Consider the following 23,918-nt stretch of genomic DNA (forward strand, 5'->3'; position numbering starts at 1 on the left):
CTAAAAGAACCCTGGATATGTACCAGACTGGAGATACTCTCTTTTCCCACTATATCCAAAATTCTAGGTTTGCAAGCAACTTTTTTCTTTTCGATTTTGTTTTTTTAAGTCTTATGCTGTGTACACACGACCTGACTTTTCAGCAGACGAGGTCCAACGGTCTTCCCAATGGACTTTTGGCAGGGTTTCAACTGACTTTCCGAATGAACTTGGCCACATATGAACGGACTTAGTCGATTCGTGAGCCCGTTCGGTTTGAACGTGATGACATAAACAGGACTAAACAAGGAAGTTCAATAGCCAGTAACCAGTAGCCAACAGCTTCCCTTGCGTCGTATTTGGTCCGTCGGACCAGCACAACGATGAGCAGTTTTCCCGACTTTAGTCCATCAGAAATTGAGTCCGTCGGATAGATTTGAAACATGTTTTATTTTTAGGTCCGTCCGATTTATTTTTTGAAAAACTGGCTGAACACGATCAGATTGTCCGACGGACTAATCCCTTCGGACCTAGTCTGCCGGAAAGTCCGGTCAAGTATATGCAGCATCAGAGCTGCTTTATACAGATACAGATATTCATTTGTAGACTAAAATATAATTACATACATTACACTCTCTATATTACTTTATAATTTACCATACCTGTTGTATTAGTGGAAAGGCTCTGAGTTGTCAGTGTTGTAGTTGCAGAACTGAGGCTTGTAATGGCTTCAGTTGTTTTAAGCTGATAGGCAGTTGTTGGTTTACTATCTGTTAGAAGAAAGGTAAATATAACCCTGAAAAAGCAGTTGTCATAGCCTTCATTCTAAAATTACTGTTAGAATCATAGAAGAATGAAAAAGGACCAAATGGTTCATTGAGTTTATCCCTTTTTCAATGTTTTTTTTTAATCAATTTTATGTTTTCTTCGTATTTTTCTTTTATTTTAAGCCCCATACACACGGACGTTTTAAAAAACGGGCTGTAAAGCTAGTAACAACACCTGGTAAAAAAGGTATTGTCAGCGCTGTGATTGACGATGGATTTACATTGTGGGACACTTTTTTTTTAAATAAAGGTATTGTCAAAAACTGTCTGCTGTTGTTTTTAAATTTTTTACACTTTTTCGTTGAATGGATAGGGGTACAATGTACCCCATACCCATTCACATAGAGAGGGGCTGGGACCTGGGAGACCCCTTGTTAAAGGGGGCTTTCAGATTCCGATAAGCACCCCTGCCTGCAGACCCCCACAACCACTGGGCAAGGGTTGTGGGATCAACATGGAGACAAGGTGCTTTGGGGGTATGTGTTGAGGGCATATGGCCTGGTATGGTTCAGGAGGGGGGCACTCGCTCTTCCCCCCTTTTTCCTGTGGCCTATCAGGTTGCATGCTTGGATAAAGGTCTGGTATGGATTTGGGGGGGACCCCATGCTATTTAAAAAAAAAATAATTGTTGCGGGGTTCCCCAAACCTGAAGGGCCTGGTATGGATTTTGGGGCGACCCCCACGTCATTTATTTTATTTTGGTGCAGGGTTACCCTTAAACACTTCAGTACACTGTGTTATATAAACTACATTGCCTGCATTGACTGAATATAGAGTCTACACTGACTATATAGGCTACATTGAATGCAGAGTATCTATATATATATATATATATATATATATATATATATATATATATATATATATACCAGGCTCACATACACTGCCTGCACTGACTTGAATATAGAGTCTACAATGAATATATAGTCTATGCTATACAAGGCCGCTATGTAAGCAGCCTTATGTGTGGGGTGTGTGGGGCGTGGACTTAGTCCCCCTGAGCCATGACGGGCCAAAGGCAACCTGCCTTTGGTCAATTATGGCTCTCTCAGCAGAGCGCACTGTGATTGGCCAAAGCATGCAGGTCAGGGGCATGCTTTGGTCAATCCTCATACAGCAATGCACTGCAAACTCACAGTGCATTATGGGGCGCTCCGCAACGCTCAATTTTTCCTGCGAAAACCCCATATTTTCGGTCCATTTTAGAACAACGAACACCCAATATTCAAGTCAAACTTACGTTCGTCTCGAACCGCGGGCTCAACCCTAAGCTGAACGCTGGGAGAACAAATATTGTGTGAATATAATAATCATTTGTATTTTGAATCTTGGTGGGCTTTGTGAATCTCTTCCAGATTGGTGCAGTTCTCTGTGCAGGGGTTTTGTTTATGTTTAGCACAGTGATGATGTCATTACTACTTTTATATGGTAATAGCTGCGTTTGAAAAGGCATCCGAGGCACAAAAAGTGTATTTGCTGTATATCCTTTATGGCTAAAATTCGAAATAACTCATTCATCCCATTCTCCCCTTAGCTATCTTTTTGAATGTGTACTGGAATACTGACCTTTGGTTAAACCACATTTGAAACACAACTATGTACTGTAGTGATTTTTGGGCTGGCAGAAAATCGACATTATTTGACAGAAAGCAGAAATCCAACATACCGGTACTTTGATTTGATGAAAATTTAAGATACTGTACCCAGTGGTGTATTTAGGTTTTGTGCTGCCCTAGGCTTGACTAAACTTATGCACCCCCCAATTTAAATATGGCCCACCCCTTCCTGTCATCTGTAAACCACACCCTTTCCACTTTAGGCTCCATCTTTTCATCTTAGAGCTCCACCTCGCTGTACAATAAAAGTGGGAACCAAGTGCCTACTTGTAAGCTCCTTGAGTGTAGGGACCAATGTAAATGTACAATGCAGGGCTCAAAATTTCAAGTTCTGAGCCACTAGCGATACCAAGAGTTACTTGCCACCACTTTTCCCACCCAACCCCTTCCCTGCCCCGCCCTGCCCCTAAGTCAGCACCTAAACACGCCCTCAGAAATTATCTCATGAAATTACACTGTTAAATGTTTTATACAGAATTAAGTTCCAAAAAGAAATATTAACAACAACTTTAATAATATTAACAAGAAGCATATCAGTACCCATCAGTGCAGCTTATCAGTATCCATCAGTGCAGCCTCATTAGTGCCCATCAGTGCAGCCTTATCAGTGCCATTCAGTACAGTCCAATCAGTGCCCATCAGGGCAGCCTCATCAGTGCGGCCTCATCAGAGGTTATCAGTGTGTCCTCATCAGGGACCACCAGTGCAGCCTATCAGTGCCCATCAGTGCAGCTCCATCAGTGCCCATCAGTGCAGACTCATCAATGCTCATCAGTGCAGACTCATCAGTGCCCATCAGTGCAGCCCCATCAGTGCCGATATCAGTGCAGCCTAATCAGTGCCCACTAGTGCAGCCTAGCAGTGCCCATCAGTGTAGCATATCAGTGCAGCTCTATCAGTGCAGCTTAAGAGTGTCGCCTCATCAGTAGCATCAGTGCAGCCTCATCAGTTTCATAATATCACAGCTTATTAGTGTATATTAATCATGGATTATAGCACATAGCACTTTGCAGTACATTAACTTTCACTGAATGTGCACTGTTTAATGGGTTGCCATTGATTTCAGCATGCATGGAGCACTTTGCACATGCTGAAATCAATGCAAACTCGGTAAACAGTGCTCATTCAGTGAAAGTTCATGTACTGCAAAATTTGCAGTACATGAACTTTCACTGAATGTGTACTGTTTAATGAGTTTGTAGCACGAAACACTTTATTACAATTATGATCTATGATCTATGTATTCTAGTCTGTTGAATATTGAGCACTTTATATTTGATTGTATAAATAATAGCTTTATAATCGTGATTTGTATCTGCTGTACTGGGGGTTCCCCTCATCCTCCTCTCTCTCCTCCTCTGGACACAGACAGACCCCACCCTTGGGAGAAGTTGCACTGTGTAAGAATGTCGAGCGGAGAAGGGTAGGCGGAGTGTTAGGCTCCGCCGCCGCCAGTTCTATGGCCAGTCACCAGCCATCAAGAAGTCGGATTGCACATGTGCACGAGGCAGGACTTGGAGTACGGGGGGGGGGGTGCTTTTTTCGTGCAGGGGTGGCTTTTTTGCTGCTCATCCTGCAAAGAGATGCCCTAGGCCTGGGCCCTGTCCGCCTGGGCCAAGACACAGCACTGACTGTACCTCTTAAAGCTGGAAATAACAGAAAGTGCACGCGTCTCTTTTGTGTTCTGTTTTTGACAGTCCATTCATTTCAGTAGGCTTCCAAATGCATGTGAATGTGCATAAAGCACACAACTTTTAGCAATTGCGATGTACCAAACCACATGGTACAGTAGTACTATGCAGTTTGGTGGTCACAAACGCTCTGCATTAGGGGATGCTATTAACAATGTATTGCCTTAACAAATTTTGGTGTCTAACAAAGGCAGGGCTTTTCTGTGTTAATGGGGCTTTTAAGAAAGTGAAGTGAGGACTTGCTTTTACTGAAGTCATTCCTTCTTGTAGGCACCTTTCATAGGAATATTTTTTTATAGGTATACATTAGGGATGAGCCAAACACCCTCCTGTTGGGTTTGCAGCAGAACATGCAGACAGGCAAAAAATTTGGCATAACACAAGAACACCATTAAAGTCTATGGGACACGAACATGAATAATCAAAAGTGCAAAATGCCCCAAGATGTCCATTCAGCTTCTTCTATCACGCAGCCAACGGACTGAAAAAGAAAAAAAATCTGCAACTGATCCGCCTCCATGGAAGGCTCCCACTGTGTGATGCTTCTTCACTTGTGACAGTTCTTATATAACTGAGGGCGGGGCCACACGGTGATGTACTCGGGTGACCCTGCCCCCTCTGATGCCACAGGGACTTCCCCATGGCTTCCTCTTGTGCCAGAGGGGGCGGACCACCCGGTTACGTTAAACCTTCCAAGGTTTAGAAGAAGTTTTCGGAAGTCATGGATGATTCTAGCTCAACAAGGAGCTGAAGGATCACCCATAAAGACAAAGGAACACTTAAGGCAACTCCTAGAGGGGATTTTCCTGGAATGCTTTATCCCAGCATCAATTGAAGCTGAAAGAAGGCCTTCAGATTGCCTGGATCACAGTGAGTGAACTTTAGAGAATTCTCAGGAGAAAGACTGTTGTGATTACACCCCTTTTTGCTAGAGGGACTGTTCCAGGCCTGCTGCCATGGCTGTGCCCTTAGAGGAGGCCCTCCTGTGCTGAGCTACTGTCTGTACAGAATATTCTGCTCTATTTCAGTTAACTGTTGCAAGGTAGTGTCCTCCTTCAAGTTGATATTTCTGGGTATCCCAAAGTTATTTTCCAATACCTACCCTAGTTCTACAAAACAAATAAAAACTACAAAACAAATAAAACAACACTATACACTATTTGACTGATTACTGTCTTAGGACTAAGTGAGATTTGATGCATCTGGCTGACAATACCCTGTGCCTGGCTGCTTGCTCCACTAAGGAATTAGAACCTGGGATCAAACCGTTGGACCAACCTGGTCTGTGCACTACACAGGAACTACACAGAAAATAACGAGAGAAGCCACTACTGTGAGATGGAAAGAGAGAGATCATATTCCATTGTGGAGAAGAATAAGCTGGATGGGGTAGTGCAGGTCCACTTACAGCCTGTTAGGTGCACTGTAGTTTGTAGATATATTCTTATTTTTGCTTTAAAGTGCTGTGTAAAAGTGTCAAACTGTTTCCTCTAGACCCAAATTGCTGGAGTTTATAAAGAGTACATAGATATTCATTTTTTGACCCAGTTCTATGAGGTTTAGGACTGACATTAAAAGTGATACATGGATATATTCAAACTGAATAAATATTATCGACTCTTAATTATTTTCATTGCTAAAAAGGCTAATACTTTGCAGCAAAAGCAAAGGACAAATTAATTTGGTAATACAAATGTGGAGTATCTCTGAGAGGAGCAATCTGAATATATCAGTTACCGCAAGGTGAAAAAATAGGAAATTATTTTTATGCATTTATTACATGAAAAGAAAAATGTACCTGTTTGTGGCGATGATGATGATGATGAAGAGGAATAACTCTGAAATGCTGTTGAATTCAAAACAGTGCTGGATGATGGGTCATAAAACAAGGCTGATGTTGCCTCTGAGCTAGTTGATGTGGATAAACCATTATTTTCAGTAAATGTGGTAGCAGTATCAGATATAGTAGTTGTGTTAGGCGTAGGTGCAGAGGAACTTTTTAATTGTGATTGTGTAGAGCTGCTAGGGATTTGTGAAGATGATAAATCATCACCACCTGATGGCTTTGGTGAAGTGACAGTCGAGGAATATGGATATTTAAGTGATGTGGTTTTAGGGGAACTTGAAGTCAATGAGCTGGAGTGTTCATTTGTGGAGCCTGCAGATGACTGGGATTGGGACATGCTGGGTTCTGATGTAAATGTTGATAATGTAGTCAGCAGTTCTGTAGATGTTAAGTCAAGAGCTGTTTCATAGTCAGAGGTTGTTAGAGAAGCTTGGGGACTTATACTTTCAGCAGTCTTTTTAGTCAACATAGTTGTTTTCAATTTGGATGATGACTCATAAGTAGTGATTTTCTCAGTAGAGGAGGAAGCAGATATACTGGTGAATTCTGAGGTATATTTTGGAGTTGGTCTGGGTTCCAATGTGGATACAATAGTAGCGGTACTGGAAGCGTCAGTAGATGAGACTAAAGACATGTTGGGTTCTGAGGTAAATGTAGATAATGTAGTAAACGGTTTTGTAGATGTTAATTCAAAGGTTTTTTGATATTCAGAGGCTGATAGCCCAGATCTGCTTGTTGCTTCTGAAGCTGAAATCATATTTGTACTCAATGTTTCCATTATTGTTGCCTTTGGTGATGTTAGATGTGAAGAAGCAGGTGGTTCATTTGAGGTAGTCTCAGATGGGATAGAAAGTAATTCAGTAGACTGTTCAGTTATTAGGGAAGAAGGGGCACTTTCACTTTCAGCAGTATTTTCAGTAAACGTTGTTGTTTTCAATTTAGATGCTGACTCAGAAGTAGTGATTTTCACAGTAGATGAGGAAGCAGATATACTGGTGAACTCTGAGATAGGTACTGGACCTGTTCTGGATTCTGATGTGGAAAAAACAGCAGATGAACTGTGGACCATAGTAGAATGGGATAGAGAAATGGTGGGTTCTGAAGAGAATAGAGGTGATGTAGTTGGTGGTTCTGCAGATATAATGGTTGTTTTATATTCAGAGGCTGATGGAGCTTGGCTTGTTGCTGCTGAAGCTGAAATCATGTTTGTACTCAATGGTTCCCTGGTTGTTGCCTTTGGTGATGTTAAATCTGAAAAATCAGTTGGTTCATTTGAGGTAGTCTCAGATGCGATAGAATGTAATTCAGTAGACTGTTCAGTTGTTAGAGAAGCTTGGGGACTTATACTTTCAGCAGTCTTTTTAGTCAACATAGTTGTTTCCAATTTGGATGCTGACTCATAAGTAGTAATTTTCTCAGTAGATGAGGGAGCATTTCTGCTTGTTGCTTCTGAAGGTAAAATCGTATTTGTACTCAATGTTTCCATTATTGTTGACTTTGGCGAGGTTAGATGTGAAAAATCTGATGGTTCTTTTGAGGTCATCTCTGATAGGATAGAATGTAATTCAGTAGATTGTTCAATAGTAGAGGTACTGGAGGCATCAGTAGATGAGGATAAAGACATGCTGGGTTCTGAGGTAAATGTAGATGATGTAGTAAATGGTCTTGTAGATGTTAATTTAAAGGTTGTTTGATATTCAGAAGACGATAGCCCAGATCTGCTTGTTACTTCTGAAGCTGAAATAATTTTTGTACTCAATGTTTCTATTATTGTTACCTTTGGTGATGTTAGATGTGAAGAAGCAGGTGGTTCATTTGAGGTAGTCTCAGAAGGGATAGAATGTAATTCAGTAGACATTTCAGTTATTAGGGAAGAAGAGACACTTTCACGTTCAGCAGTTTTTTCAGTCAACATTGTTGTTTGCAATTTAGATGCTGACTCATAAGTATTGCTTTTCTCAGTAGATGAGGAAACAGATATACTGGTGAACTCTGAGATAGGTATTGTTCTTGTTCTGGGTTCTAATGTGGAAAAAACAGCAGACAAATCATGGACCTCAGTAGAATAGGATAAAGAAATGGTGGGTTCTGATGTGAATATAGATGGTGTAGTCGGTGGTTCTGTAGATATAATGTCAATGGTTGTTTGATATTCAGAGGGTGATGGAGCAGATTGGCCTGTTGCTGCTGATGCTGAAATCATGTTTGTAGTCAATGTTTCCCTTGTTGTCGCCTTTGGTGAATTTAGATGTGAAGAAGCAGATGGTTCATTTGAAGTTGTCTCAGATGGGACAGAATGTAATTCAGTAGACCTTTTAGTTGTTGGGGACACAGAGGCACTTTCACTTTTAGAAGTTGTTTCAGTAAACATAGATGTGAGCATGTTTGATGATGATTCATGAGTATTCATTTCTTTAGTGGATGTGGAATCAAATGTGCCAGAATATTGTGAGGTATGTTTAATAGCTGTGCTGGGTTCTGTTGAGAAAACAAGAGTGGCTGTACTGTGTTGCTCTGTCAATGGGGATGGAGAAATGTTTAGTTCTGATGTAATTAAAGAGGATGTCAACAGTGGTTTTTTAGATGTAAAGTTGAAGGTTTTTTCATATTTAGAGGTTGACAGTTCAGGACTGCTTGTTGCCTCGGAAACTGAAGTCATAATTGTACTTATATTATTAGTAGTTGTCGAGCCCATTAATGAATGTGTAAATTCTGTTGCATTCTTAGCTGTTATTACAGTAGGTATATTGGTGTTGGAATCTGACAATGCAGAAGTGCTGGTTGTCGTAGTTGCTGAATTTTTAGTTGAGGCTTCTGCTATGTTGCTTTCATAGGTTGCACTTTCAGCATTTGTTTTACTTAATGTAATACTTACTGTGGAATATGTGGTGTTTAACTGTATTATAGTCTGTTCTCCAGTAGAAGTAGATGGTGATACTGGTAAACTTGTACTGCTGGCACTGACTGCATTGGCTATGGTTGTTACTGTGGAACTTCCAGTAGTTGCTAATGTTGTAGAACTAGCAGCAGTTGCACTGTCAGTACTATTTGATGTGGAACTTGCTGATCTAACATCTGTTACATCATTATTAGCTGTTGGGCTCACTGATGAAAGTGTAGTTTCTGTTACATATTGTGTTTCACTTGCTGTGGCTTCAATTGTGGTTCGTTCTGATTTTGAAACACTACCAGAATTTTTATCTTGTGTGCGTGTTGAGTATTTTTCAACAATAGTAGTTGGTGATGACAGGAAACTTACATTGGTGGTGGTGTCAAAGGCCTTTGTTGTTGCTGTTGTTGTTGCTTCCGTCAAACTTGTGCTTTCATCATTGGTACTTGATGCTGTTGTCACACTTTCATTGCTAGAAAATGTAGTACTGGAATGTGAGCCCCGGGTTGAATGAACATCTTCTGTTGCACTGTCTGTTGCGCTAGCTACAATCATAGTGGTATTAAAATATAATGCTGTTGTTCCAGCAGCTGGTGCTGTGGGTGATTCCACAGTTGTGTTGCTTGTGATTTCATTTGTAGGAGCTGAACTAAAAGCTGTAGGATTCAAATGAGGTGTTGATCCACCAGCAGATTGAGAAGAGAGAGGAAATGATGTTGCTGCTGAAATATTATAGTTTGCAGATGTCTGTGCCATTGTTGTCTCTATTACATCAGAAACAATAATAAACAATGTAAGACTTTTATATGAATCATTTACCTTATTCTACCAGTGAATTGTATCAATTTATTCAGTCGTTATTAAGTCACCAAAAAGGTTTAGCTGTGACCCCAAAGATAGCACAGATCTTTAAAGTAGCACCAACTACTACAGCGATTGTTAGCTTCCATAGTGCTCCCCCAGTTATGAGATATGCATACTTATATTCATCTAAGCTAGACCAATGTAAGTATGTAGTTAAGATCATACCTTGAGTTCAGTTTTAATAAACCTCAAACATTGTTTTGAATCTTTAGATTTTAGCCATGAAAAAGGGATGTGAATGTCCAGTTCCAACCCCCTGCTATTTTTATCCTACAGTGAATCAAATGTGAATAAATTAACATTACTGGTAAAGTGAATATCTTTGTGGTGCCTGCAATTACCTCTATTTATCTTTAAATCAGCTGCTTTGTGCCTGGGGTGGATTATGAATCCCATACCCAAGTGGTATACTGAGTCTGAACTATTCTATAAGGTGACATTACACCTCCCTCCTAGCCCTAAGCCTGGATTCAGGCTTAGTAATGTTAGTTTATACCAGTGGTCAGGGGCAGACTGACAACTCATGGGGACCCCGGGCAATAGGAGATTATGGGGCCCCCAGGCAATCAGACATTATGGGGCCACACAGTATACACAAACACACACACACACACACAGTATACAATCACACAGTATACACAGACATGTTTCTATTGGCTGAGAAGGTACTGGAGAGGTGGGGCAATTATAATCTCGGGATTTTTAGACCAAAAGGATGTCGGTAAGGGACATTTCAGAGACAGATGTAAAAAAAAAAAAAAAAACACACATTTTTACATGCTGTCCCTGGTTTTACTGAGGCTGGCAATCCTTATGGGGCCCCCTAGTGGCATGGGGCCCTCGGGCAGTGCCCGAGTGGCCCAATGGTCAGTCCGCCCCTGCCAGTGGTTGTCAACTTATGAACTATAGGAGGCCCAAACTGTGGCTCTTAGAATCACAAAAGTGCTCCTGGTAATGATCATTATATGTAGTACTAAATAGGTCTGTCACAGACTACAGAGATACTAGAGGAAATTATGATTAGAGACTGGGGACAGGCTACAGGTTTGAATGGAGACTGGTGAAATGCTGTAAAAGACAGTGAGTGACTGGAGAAATGTGGTCAATGCTAACACTATGATAATTCTAATACTTCAGTGCAAGATGGATTTCTTGCCATATTTGGGTATTGTGATTTGCAAAATTCTCTATAAAATATCACCCAACAAATGCACCATTCGGTGCTTGCAATTTCTCCATTAAAAAATGTGAAACTAAAGAGTAAGTTATTGAAAATGGCACCACTGTATGGTGCATTTGTCAGGTTATATTTTATAGAGAATTTCACAACTCACAATACACAAATATGACAAGAACTCCATCATCTTGCACTGACGTATTTGACTTATCATAGTTTTATCATTAAGCACATTTATCGTAATGCTTTAGTGAATTATCCTTTAGTAAATTATCCTAGAAAGTTTTATTGGAGACTTTCAATAACACTTTTAACCACTTTCAGACCGGACCATTTTGCTGGTAAATGACCAGAGGTCTTTTTACACTTTGGCACTGCGCTGCTTTAACTGGTAATTGCGCGGTCATGCAATGTTGTACCCAAACAAAATTTGCGTCCTTTTCTTCCCACAAATAGAGCTTTCTTTTGATGGTATTTGATTGCCTCTGCGATTTTTATTTTTTGCGATATAAACGTAAAAAGACCGCAAATTTTGAAAAAAAATGATATTTTCTACTTTTTGTTATTAGAAAAATCCAATAAACTCAATTTTAGTCATACATTTAGGCCAAAATGTATTCAGCCACATGTCTTTGGTAAAAAAAAAGTCAATAATTGTATATTTATTGGTTTGCGCAAAAGTTGTCACATCTACAAACTAAGGTACGTTTTCTGGAATTTACGCAGCTTTTAGTTTACGACTGCCTATCTCATTTCTTGAGGTGCTAAAATGGCAGGGCAGTACAAAACCCCCCCAAATGACCCCATTTTGGAAAGTAGACCCCCTAAGGAAATTGATAAGAGGCATGTTGAGCCCATTGAATATTTTATTTTTTTGCCTCAAGCGATTGAATAATGACAAAAAAAAATTTTATTTTTTTTTTTTACACAAAGTTGTCACTAAATGATATATTGCTCACACATGCTATGGGCGTATGTGAAATGACACCCCAAAATAAATTCTGCTGCTTCTCCTGAGTACGGGGATACCACATATGTGGGACTTTTTGGGAGCCTAGCCGCGTACGGGGCCCCGAAAACCAAGCACCGCCTTCAGGCTTTCTAAGGGCGTACATTTTTGAGTTCACTTCTCACTACCTATTACAGTTTTGAAGGCCATAAAATGCCAAGATGGCACAAAACCCCCACAAATGACCCCATTTTAGAAAGTAGACACCCCAAGCTATTTGCTGAGAGGCATGTTGAGTTCATGGAATATTTTATATTTTGCCACAAGTTGCGGGAAAATTACAAACTTTTTTTTTTTTTTTCACAAAGTTGTCACTAAATGATATATTGCTCACACATGCCATGGGCATATGTGAAATGACACCCCAAAATAAATTCTGCTGCTTCTCCTGAGTACGGGGATACCACATATGTGGGACTTTTTGGGAGCCTAGCCGCGTACGGGGCCCCGAAAACCAAGCACCGCCTTCAGGCTTTCTAAGGGCGTAAATTTTTGAGTTCACTTCTCACTACCTATTACAGTTTTGAAGGCCATAAAATGCCAAGATGGCACAAAACCCCCACAAATGACCCCATTTTAGAAAGTAGACACCCCAAGCTATTTGCTGAGAGGCATGTTGAGTCCATGGAATATTTTATATTTTGCCACAAGTTGCGGGAAAATTACAAACTTTTTTTTTTTTTTTTTTTTTTCACAAAGTTGTCACTAAATGATATATTGCTCACGCATGCCATGGGCATATGTGAAATGACACCCCAAAATAAATTCTGCTGCTTCTCCTGAGTACGGGGATACCACATATGTGGGACTTTTTGGGAGCCTAGCCGCGTACGGGGCCCCGAAAACCAAGCACCGCCTTCAGGCTTTCTAAGGGCGTTACAGTTTTGAAGGCCATAAAATGCCAAGATGGCACAAACCCCCCCCCAAATGACCCCATTTTGGAAAGTAGACACCCCTAAATTTAGGGGTACACTAGTGAGACTAGGTAATAAATGGCGGGTGCCCTGAAACTATAAAAAAATAACTAACCAACCAGCGTCACCTGTAACAGTTATATGGTGATCACTGGTGAAAGGGTTAACTAGGGGGCAATCAGGGGGCTTTATGCGGTAGTATATGGGGGTCCCTGGCGCTATAAAAAGCTGCGGCGAACCTAAATACCTACCTGCCTAACTAGCGTCACCTGTGACACTAATACAGCGATCAGAAAAACGATCGCTTATTAGGCTGGGTTCACACTGGAGCGATGCGGGAACGCCACGAATGCGCGGCGGGTTCCCGCATCGCATGCCTCCCGGCGGCAGTTCACACTGCCCTATGCGAACTGCTGGGAGTGTCAGTGAAATGTTACTGACACCCCCAGATCAGTTCGCATATCGCAGTGCGATCTGCAAACTCGGATCGCATGGTGTGAACACCCATGCGATCCGATTCTGCTGCGGGCCAAAAAAAGGGTCCCGTGCAAATTTGCGGCGGGTGCGGCGGGTGTGGCGGGTGCGGCGAATGGCTGAACTCGAATCGCACAGAGATCGGATGTGATTTGCACTGCAGTGCGGTGCGAATCACATCCGTTCTCAAACCGCTGCAATGTGAACCCAGCCTTAGTGACACTGGCGACGGGGGGTGATCACGGGGTTAAACCTTTATTGGGGGGGTTAGGGGGGTACCTTAGAACTAAAGGGGGCTAACCCTAACTGCCCTAACAGTTATTAGTCACAAATGACACCCGCCGGGTGATCAGGGGGTTAAACCTTTATTAGGTAATAAATGGCGGGTGCCCTGAAACTATAAAAAAATAACTAACCAACCAGCGTCACCTGTAACAGTTATATGGTGATCACAGGTGAAAGGGTTAACTAGGGGGCAATCAGGGGGCTTTATGCGGTAGTATATGGGGGTCCCTGGCGCTATAAAAAGCTGCGGCGAACCTAAATACCTACCTGCCTAACTAGCGTCACCTGTGACACTAATACGGCGATCAGAAAAATGATCGCTTATTAGGCTGGGTTCACACTGGAGCGATGCGGAAACGCCGCGAATCCGCGGCGGGTTCCCGCATCGCATGCCTCCCGGCGGCAGTTCACACTGCCCTATGCGAACTGCTGGGAGTGTCAGTGAAATGTTACTGACACCCCCAGATCAGTTCGCATATCGCAGTGCGATCTGCAAACTCGGATCGCATGGTGTGAACACCCATGCGATCCGATTCTGCTGCGGGCCAAAAAAAGGGTCCCGTGCGAATTTGCGGCGGGTGCGGCGGGTGTGGCGGGTGCGGCGGGTGCGGCGAATGGCTGAACTCGAATCGCACAGAGATCGGATGTGATTTGCACTGCAGTGCGGTGCGAATCACATTCGTTCTCATAAACCGCTGCAATGTGAACCCAGCCTTAGTGACACTGGCGACGGGGGGTGATCACGGGGTTAAACCTTTATTGGGGGGGTTAGGGGGGTACATTAGAACTAAAGGGGGCTAACTCTAACTGCCCTAACAGTTATTACAGTCACAAATGACACCAATGCAAAAAAAAAAAAAAAAATGACATTGGTGTCACTGTGACTGGGGGGCAGGGGTAATTGGGGGGGTGATCGGGGGGTAAAGGGGGGGTGTGAGTGTGCCTGGCATGTTCTACTGTGTGTGTAGAGTGTTGGTGCAACTTACTGATCCGCTCTCCTCCGTGTCGGAACGAAAAATACCGACACGGAGGAGAGAATACATCACTTCCTCTCCTGTGTTTACATTACAGGAGAGGAAGTGATGTCACCGGGGATTTCTATTCGTCGGGAGCGATCGCGAGGGGGTGGCCATGAATGAATGGCCGTCCCCTCGTCCGGGATCGCTCCCGAACGAATACCGACCGCCGCAGGCACCGGGCGGGGGCCCGATCGGGCCCCCGACCCGCGGGAGGCAAGGGACGTACATGTATGTCCTTATGCCTGCCCGTGCCATTGTACCGACGTACATCGGCGTGCGGCGGTCGGCAACTGGTTAAATACTTACCTAAAATTCACCATTTAAAGAAGTTTACAATCCAAAAGTGTCTGTAGTTTCACAATTTTTTAATGGAGTAATTCAGACTCAGACACCTTTAGAGTGTAAACGTCTTCAAATAGTGAATTTTAGGTAAGTATTTAAACGTGTTATTGAATGTCTCCAATAAAACTTACTAGGATAATTCACTAAAGCATTACAATATTAGTATTTCAATCATTACCTCTGCATTACATTACTTTGTGGTATTTTATACAAAAAATTCAATGCACAGAGAATAAAGCATAGACTTACACTTGTTGAAATATTTCAATTGGGCACAAGTAACTCTCAGGTATGTAAATATGGGGCTTTACTAGGAAATATTAATTTTGCAAAGTAAATGTTCACTTAGCTTAATGAATACAGTGAAGATCTATTCACTTTGAATATCCAATCATGTGCATAGAAAATAAAAAAAATGTTTTTGTTTGTACAAAGTTTGAATTGACCACCTTATTTACATAGCCACCCTGGCGGTATGATTGTCATATTTTTGCGTCTCAAAGCGGTACATTGTTTTGCATAGAAATTTAGCGTTTTATATTGTAGGCCTACAATTCTTAGTAATAATTACACACTTAAATCTGTCCAAACAATAGTCTAGTAGACATCCCGGGTATGATACAGTTTAAAACACAAAATCATAAATTATATTATAATAAATAACTATAAATAATTATAAAAAATAATAATATAATAATAATAACATGTATTTCCTCACAATTCACTATCGCTCAATTCTGAAGGTGTTCTAATTTACTATCACTGTTTTCTAGCTGGTCTAAAACCACTTTTGATGTAAAGGGACTTTTTTTTGCTTGCTATGGACAATCTCAAGTTTCCAGGCAGAAGGAACAGTATATATAATATAAAACTGTAAACAGGGCATTGGACAAAGCATTAGGGACAAAAGGGAGGTGAAATTATTTGATACAATAATGTAATCTGTATGATTGTACCGTACAGTGTACTGTAGGTGTTATGTTTTGTGTAATTTTTTTAATTTGCCGCTGGGCTCCGCCCTCATGCGTTGCAAGGCTCGACGGGGCCCGGCACACAAAACTTCAGGCAGAGGACACAGCCCGCAGACACAGTGGGGGGACATCGCAGGATCCTGGTGACAAAGTAAGTATGCTGTATCAGGACCCTGAGATGCAATCCCAAGTGTGGATTGGGGTTACCGCTAATGGTACTGAAATTTAACCCTGAGCCACACTCTGGATTACTGCCAGGGAGGTTAAAGTGGATCTAAAGTCTAAAGGCTTTTTACCTTAATGCTTTCCTTGCATTAAGGTAAAAAACATCGCACTAGTTGTGCCTCCCAAACCTTTACCTGGCTTCTCCACCAATCCAGCACTGCCCCATCTGCAGCAGCACTGCTCTCTTTTTCTGCTCTCACAGGACACAGGCTGCTGTCAGTCAAATACTGTGAGGAGGTAGTGGGGGTGGGCTGGGCCACTCTTTGTGTGTCTATGGAAATGCACAGCCTGGCTTACGAGAGCACCTATATGGGTGCCCCCACAGGGCATGCTATGGGGACACACACGTCAAGAAGCAGCAGACAGCTCTAGCAGGAGACTCCAGAATGGTGGGTAAAGCACAACTGTGTGTAAAACAATTACACAGAGCAGGTAAGTATAATATGTTTTAATTTTAATGTAAAAAAAAACAACCTTTACAATCACTTAAAACATTTACTGCTACTTTAAAAAACAATAATAATTTCTTAAAATAATATAGAATAATCTCTTGGGAATAGGACTGGTTACCAAAACTGAGCAAAAAGAGTTGGAGCAAAAGTAACCTAGTTACCTACAACTTTAAGTTGCATCCAGTCTGATAATAATAAAATATTATTATTATTATTATCATTATTATTACTATCATTATTCCATTTTTTAGGCTTTATGTAACACCAATAGTTTGCTCAGCGCTTTGAAATTTAAAGGGGGATAGAATTACAATATAATTCATGACAAGATGGTTAGCAGGGCCCTGCTCATGAGAGCCTACAATCTAACAAAAGGGGTCAAGTGATAAAATAGGTAATGACTGTTTAAGGATGAGTTGATGGAGAATGTAGAAGTTCATCTATTAGGTAGAGGCAGAATAGGCTTTCCTGAAGAGATGCATTTTTATGGAAAGTTAGACAGAGTAGGAGATAGCTGAACAGACTGAGGCAGAGAGTTCCCAAAGATGAGAGAGGCTCTAGAAAATTGCTGGAGGTGAACATAATAAGAGGTGATGAGAAAGCAAGAGAGTAGGAGGTCCTGGGAGAATTGAAGAGGATGATTTGGGTGATATTTTGAGACAAGCTTGGTGATGTAGTTAGAGGCAGAGCTGTGGATAGATAGCTTTATATGTAGTTGTTAGTCATTTTGAATTTTGAAGCCAGTGAAGGGATTGTCATAACGGGTTTTGGAAGCTGAGCAGTAGGTAAGGGGGATGAGCTTGGCAGAAGCATTCATGATAGACTGCAGAAGAGATGGCTTGTGTAGAGGTAAATTAATAAGGAGGGGGTTCCAATAGTGAAGAAATAAAGGGAAAATTAATCAGTAGCTTGATGGTGTCATTGGTTAAGAAGAGCATATTTTTGTAATGTTACATAGGTCAAGATGGCATAATATAGACAGTGATTGGATATGGGGCTAAAAGGAGAGATCAGAATTAAAGTGTTACTAAACCCAGTAATATGAAAATAGTTCACCTGCCCACACAGTGCCCACAGCTTATAAATCTTCTTTTTACATAAAAAAAATGCCACTATATACCTTTGTGGCTGATCTGTATACCATGGTCAGTGATAAACTGCACAGTTTCTCCATTGCTGAGAGTTCAAGAAGGTGGAGATTCCCACATGCGTGATGCCAATATCATGTGACCTGGCTAGCTCTGAGAACAAGTAATTTGTCTCTCCAGCATAAAAGACACAACTGAGCATGTGCAGGTTGGCTACTCTGCCTGTGTTAGCTGGCTTTCCCCAGATAGACAGTGCAGGAGGGGAGGATCAGTGCATACAGGATAAAACAGCCTTTTACACAATGCAGAGGATTAACCCCTTACATTCCACAGTGAGTATAACAAGCATGCTATACTGCATATACAGACAGATTTTACTGTTGTGGGTTTAGTAACACTTTAAGGATTACACCTAGCTCTATGTGTTAACGGACCAATGTAAGTATGCATATCTCTAACCCGAGGGACCTCTGGGGATGGTAACAATCACTGTAGTAGTACGCACTATAACTGTTACCCCCATGATCTTCTGGGTTCTGTGCCAGGTGGTTGCCCTACTGCACACTAACCACATGGAATCACTGCTTGGAACTACCACCATTCACAGAACACTCAGATTTTTTTCAGTAAATACAGGGGACTCTCATATTCGATGAGGTTGAAATTGCAACATTACCTTCTATCTACCTATTGCATTAAGAGAACACTTTGTATTAACTAAAAAAAGTTATTTTGTGAATGACAGCAATGTTGAGTTGATAGACCCCTGTGGTCAGTGTGCAGTGGGGAAATTTGGAAGACTATGGTGATCAATATAATAGTGCTGACTACTACAATGAACATAAACTTCCACACCGGACTATCAGGTATGGGATATGCACCAATGTGATAGCTGGACCAATGTTTGCAATTCACACCTGGTGTTTAGCTTTAAGTTAAATTTGGATTACATCATTTTGCATTGTATTGGAACATAACAAAGTTATATTTTTGAGATGTGGCATCAATTCATTTCAATTTAGTTGGGTCTATCTTCCAAGTGTAGACCTAGAAAGGGGCTTTCCCTTACCTGTACAGTTGGGGCCAGAATATCCTGGGAGGCACTCACAGGAATAAGAGCCATTTGTGTTTATACAAAGAGAATTGCTTGTACAATTGTTGAGAGAAGGTGTATCACATTCATTGATATCTGGAACAGAAATATATGCAGAAAAAGTAAATTAAGGAAGAAAAATGAAAACAAACATTGCAATGTTTTTTTATTTTGCTAAAATGTGTTAAATTATGCATGTATTATTTTTTTTATATCCCTATATAAAATTAATTTAAACAGTGGATAAATGCTTGTAAAGCCACTATTTTAGTAAATCACTTACTAACTATCAAAGTCAAACTCATTCTTGTAAAGTAATTGAAACTATTAAAAAAAATGTATTTTCTGTACATGAGGACCCCAATATTTGTATGATTAGATAATGTATCAGAATAATTTAATTAACATACAGTACCTGTGCAGTAGATATATGGATCTCCAGTATAGCCATTGGCACACTAATAGTTAAAGCTTCCTGGTGTGTTGGTGCAAACAGCATTCTCTGCATATGTTCATGCATTCATCCAATTCCTCACCCCAAAATTTGCAAAGTGTATGTTCACTTGGGTGAGTGAATATTGTGAAAATGTCTTCACTATGAATACTCAAATGTGTGCAAGGGTAATAAATAATGTCATTTTGGCTTGCACAAACATATATCATTGCAATAAGTGCAGCGTCACATTGGGGGGATATTTTCCAAAAACTGGTTCACTCAGAATCTGGTGCAGCTGTGCATTCTAGCCAATCAGATTCTAGCGTTAGCTTGTTCAATTAAGCTTTGGCAATAAAAACTAGAAGCGCATTGGCTTCTATGCAGAGTTGGACCAGATTTTGCACTCACCAGCTTTAGTAAATAACCCTCATTGTTTATTTGAACATTTACAGCTCCTTTAGTAAATTGTCCCCAGTGGTTTCTTGAAAAAATGCAGAATAATCTCTCTGCAATATAGCTGATTAACAAAAGAGAAAAGCGCTGGGGCAAAAGTGAAGTTATCACCTTAAAAAAACAAACAGGTTTTATCTTGTATGAAAACAAAGCATCTGAATGGCTAATATGAACATTGGTTCATCTTTGCTGCAGTTCCCATATAATACCATTAAAGCATAACTCCACTTTTGTTGAGAAAAAAACATTACCCTCTGGTTGATCTATGTATTTTGCAAGGATTATAACAACCTGTGTTGCAGATTCCTACCTTTTGTTATTCTGAAGAAATCCATGTTTTTTGTTTGTTTGTGCCTCTGTGCTAAGTGGGTCTAATGGGAGTGGTTTCATAATTATTAGTCAGTTGTGGCACCTGCAGGGCACTAATGAGGAAAGCTGCTGGGCCTGCATCCCTTTAGACGTGTTCTTATTGGAAATATGTCACCAAAAAGTACATTTTTGTTGCAGGGGATTCCTGAAATCTGACTTAGTGCAGACTTTTGGGAAAATTGGTGAGCCAATCACACAAGCAGGAATTGATGTTTCTGGGGAGTGGTCAGTAAACACTCTGTGTACAGAACAACCCCAGGTAGCCATATTACTTTGCATTTATAGAAAATTACAGCTGCTGCAGATTGAAAAGGGAAGGTAATTTTTAATAACATTCAATTACAATATGACTTGCATCGCAATTGTACATGCATTATTATTTTTTCTTTGTTTGCTTTTTTTTTTCCCCACAAAAGTGGAGTTACCCTTTAAGGCCGAGTTCCAGCCACAAAATGTTTTTTTTTTTTTAAATTCAGCAGCTACAAGTACTGTAGTTGCTGACTTTTAATAAGGACACTTACCTGTCCGGGAGCCTGCGATGTTGCCTCCACCCCCCCACCCCCAAGGCCAATTCATCCACTGGCTCGCCTGCGGGTACCTTTATTCCTTCAGGCTTCACACTCAGTTTCCTACTGCGTATGTGCGAGTCACGCGGTGCTTTGTGAATGGCTAGCTCGTCTTCTGGGACACACACATGTCCCAGAAGGCAACAGGGGGAGAAGGAAGAAGGCTCGCCGCAGAAGAGGGCGCGACGTGTGCGCCAAGGCTGATCTAGGACGGAAGTAAATTTATTCTTTCTAAAAAGGTAGGTAAGAAAAAAATAGATATTCCAAAAGGAGGGGTGGTCTTTAGTTTAAGACCACCTTGTAAAAGTGTGTGGAACTCCACTTTAAACTGTACTTATCTGGATAATAATAATAATAATATATTAATAATGGAATATCTGGTGAAACATATGTTCTTACCTTCACATCGATAAGGATTTTGTTGGTTAATTCTGTAACCTGGATTACATGAGCAGTTAAAACTAGCTAGAGTATCAATGCAAATTTGCTCACAAGCAGCGATTCCTGTAGAACACTCATCAATATCTGTCAAGAAAAAAAAATCATTATTTTCTATGTTTGAGTATATAACTAATGTTTTTCTTGTACATTTAGTATTGATCTGTAGCACCAGTGCTCTTGTATGGGGCCCAGGCCAGCAGGGGGGCCCAGGCAGCAAGACAAATCATATGTGGGCAGGGAGTGTAATTGGTGCCATGGAGGGGCTTGTTCTCCTTTCCATCCCACTGTCTTTCAGCTGCTGCAGAGAGTACCATACGAGGGATTGGTTTCAGTAATTGTCCCCCCACCACTCCAATTACTTTCCATGTGCACCATACGTTACCCCCTGCTGCCCAGACTCTGTGTGTGCCCCCCTATCCCCACAGTGCTGCCTGTGTTCATCCTCTCCTTCCCACCAGCAACTACAAGCACACAAAAGGATCCTTTATGAAAGAAAGTGGAAAAGGGATCCAGTAAATATGTCATGTTTACCAGCCCCATTCTTTCCTGAATGAACACAGTAAGTGATCGGTACAGATTAATCACTGCGTTCATTCATATTATTTGGGGGTGGGCGGGGAGATTCTGTCAGGTTGGCTGTATGGGGTCCTGTGGTTTCTAACAGCAGCTTTGGTGAAGCAGCAAACATTAAAATTGACTGGTCAAATATTAAAGTCATCCTTAACACTAATGCCTTGTACACACGGTTGGACATTCCGACGACAAAATTCGTCTGATTTTTTCCAACAGATTTTGGACCAAACTTGTCTAGCATACACACGGTCACACAAAGTTGTCGGAAAATCGAATCGTTCAGAACAAGGTGACGTACAACACGTATGATGGGACTATAAAGAGGCCAGTAGCCAATAGCTTTCGTCTTGTAATTTATTCTGAGCAGGCGTGGCATTTTGTCCGTCGGAAATTTGTCTACACACAATTGGAATTTAAATTGGATTTTGTTGTCGGAAAATTTTAGATCCAGCTCTCAAACTTTGTGTGTCATAAATTCCGAAGGAAAAAGTCAGATGGAGCCCACACACGATCGGATTTTCCGACAAACCGAGCTGATCGCACATTTTCCATCGGAAAGTCCGACAGTGTGTACAGGGCATAGCAGTGGAGAGTGAATGATAATATCATATCCTACGGAAATCTAGCTAAAGATTCCTTCTTGAAATTGCTATATGTTAGTGGATTTGGAAAAAGTATCATTTAGATATCGCCTTCTTGACTTCTTGTATGTGTCCTTTTATTCTTGCTGTCAAGAATGAAGGAGAACTGGACAATAGAGAAATATCAGAGCTGACATTACTGACTTCTGCCTGTTTTCCCCATGACAGTGTTTTTGAGATGCTCAACTGGTTATTCTGGAATTGAGTGTAGCCCACCAGGGTGTTGCCCTGTTGGCACCTTAAAGAGGAAGTAAACCCTGATGGGTTTACTTCCTCTTTTTTTCCCTGCAAAGGTAAAGCATAATGGACTACTATGCATCGCATAGTAGCTCATTATGTGTCACTTACCTGACACAGGAGCCAGCGAAGTCGCCGCTGATCCCTGTAGTCCTGCGCGTCCATCTTGCTGGTGGCGTCTCGCAGCTCCGACCAATGACAGCGGCGAAGCCGCGATGACGTCACTCCCGCGCATGCGCACGGGAGTCGCGTCTCGCAGCTCCGACGCTGCCATTCGGCGAAGCCGCGATGACGTCACTCCCGCGCATGCGCACGGGAGTCGACAAATTAGGCAAATCCATTCTTGGACTTGCCGCATTTAGTGCGCCTGCGCGCCGCTGTCTACGGCGCATGCGCCGTAGACAGCGGTGCCCATTTTCGGGCAAATATCTCCTAAACCATATAGGTTTAGGAGATATTGCTTGGACCTACAGGTAAGCCTTAATCTAGGCTTACCTGTAGGTCAAAGTGGTTTGAAGGGGTTTACTTTCTCTTTAAGATCATAATAAGAAAAATCACTTGGCTAAAAAGTTTTATTCCATTCTTCACTCTCCTATATTGTTAGAGTACAACTCACAATAAAATTACAACCTAAAGCCTGGTAAAAACCATCAGCGGGGACACAAGCAGCATTTCAATGTTAACAGAGGTTTTAGCCTTCTTCTACCACTCTAATAAGCAGTATCCTTAATGCTATTGGATCCCTGTTAGCTAGATTTCTCCTCACTTCCTGTTCTGTTGACAGCTGGCCTAAATATGGGGAGGTGCAGCGTGTTACGGCAGCAGTAAACACTCAGTCCATTTGCAGGAAACAGAACAAGCACTGGCAGGAAGACATCCAACTGGCAACACTCACAATATATAACAGCAATGTGTAGCAGAGCAGGTCTTGGATGTGCCAACAGTCTGTCTGGAGAGGTGGAATATGACCTTACCGGCCCGTACCCAAATGTGAGGCTTCCAGGAAGGATGGCATGTTCCTATGCTTTCCCTACTTGTCTGGAACCTCTCCCTACCGCTGTTAACTGTCCCTGACAGAGAGGTTACCTGTGCCTACACTACCCAACCGCTAAATGCATGCCAATCCTGGGGGGCCAGGGTCTTAAATAGATCTTGCTAGACTAAAGATGGCCACCAGAGTCACATGGGGTGGCAGCATCCAACTGGATAGCTTCGCCAGTGACCCAGGAAACCATAGAGAAACCATGTTCCTCTTGACTTCCTCTTCCTCTGCAATGCCGCTGCCATTGAATGCCACCTATAGTGTAGAAAGTAGACATCACCTGCTTACATACAGACAGAAAAAGCTAAAATTTTAACCATTACTTATTAAATTAAAAGCTAAAAAAACAGGCTGGATTAGAGATGCATATTCACAACTTTTCTGGTCATACTTCTCTT

General features: G+C 41.6%; 1 protein-coding gene across 1 annotated transcript in view; it reads right to left on the reverse strand.

The window, feature by feature from the left end:
• Nucleotides 1–23,918, reverse strand: part of LOC143986725 (uncharacterized) — a 147,150-nt gene that overhangs the window by 39,299 nt on the left and 83,933 nt on the right. The window contains 4 exon segments of the mRNA XM_077485132.1: nt 642–749; nt 5,912–9,613; nt 18,739–18,858; nt 20,986–21,111. Of these exon segments, the coding sequence (XP_077341258.1) occupies nt 642–749; nt 5,912–9,613; nt 18,739–18,858; nt 20,986–21,111 (4,056 nt within the window).

Source organism: Lithobates pipiens, unplaced genomic scaffold (genome assembly GCF_037356315.1).
Source record: "Lithobates pipiens isolate NorthernLeopardFrog02 unplaced genomic scaffold, aLitPip1_a1.2 Scaffold_18, whole genome shotgun sequence".
In the NCBI taxonomy this organism is placed as follows: domain Eukaryota; kingdom Metazoa; phylum Chordata; class Amphibia; order Anura; family Ranidae; genus Lithobates; species Lithobates pipiens.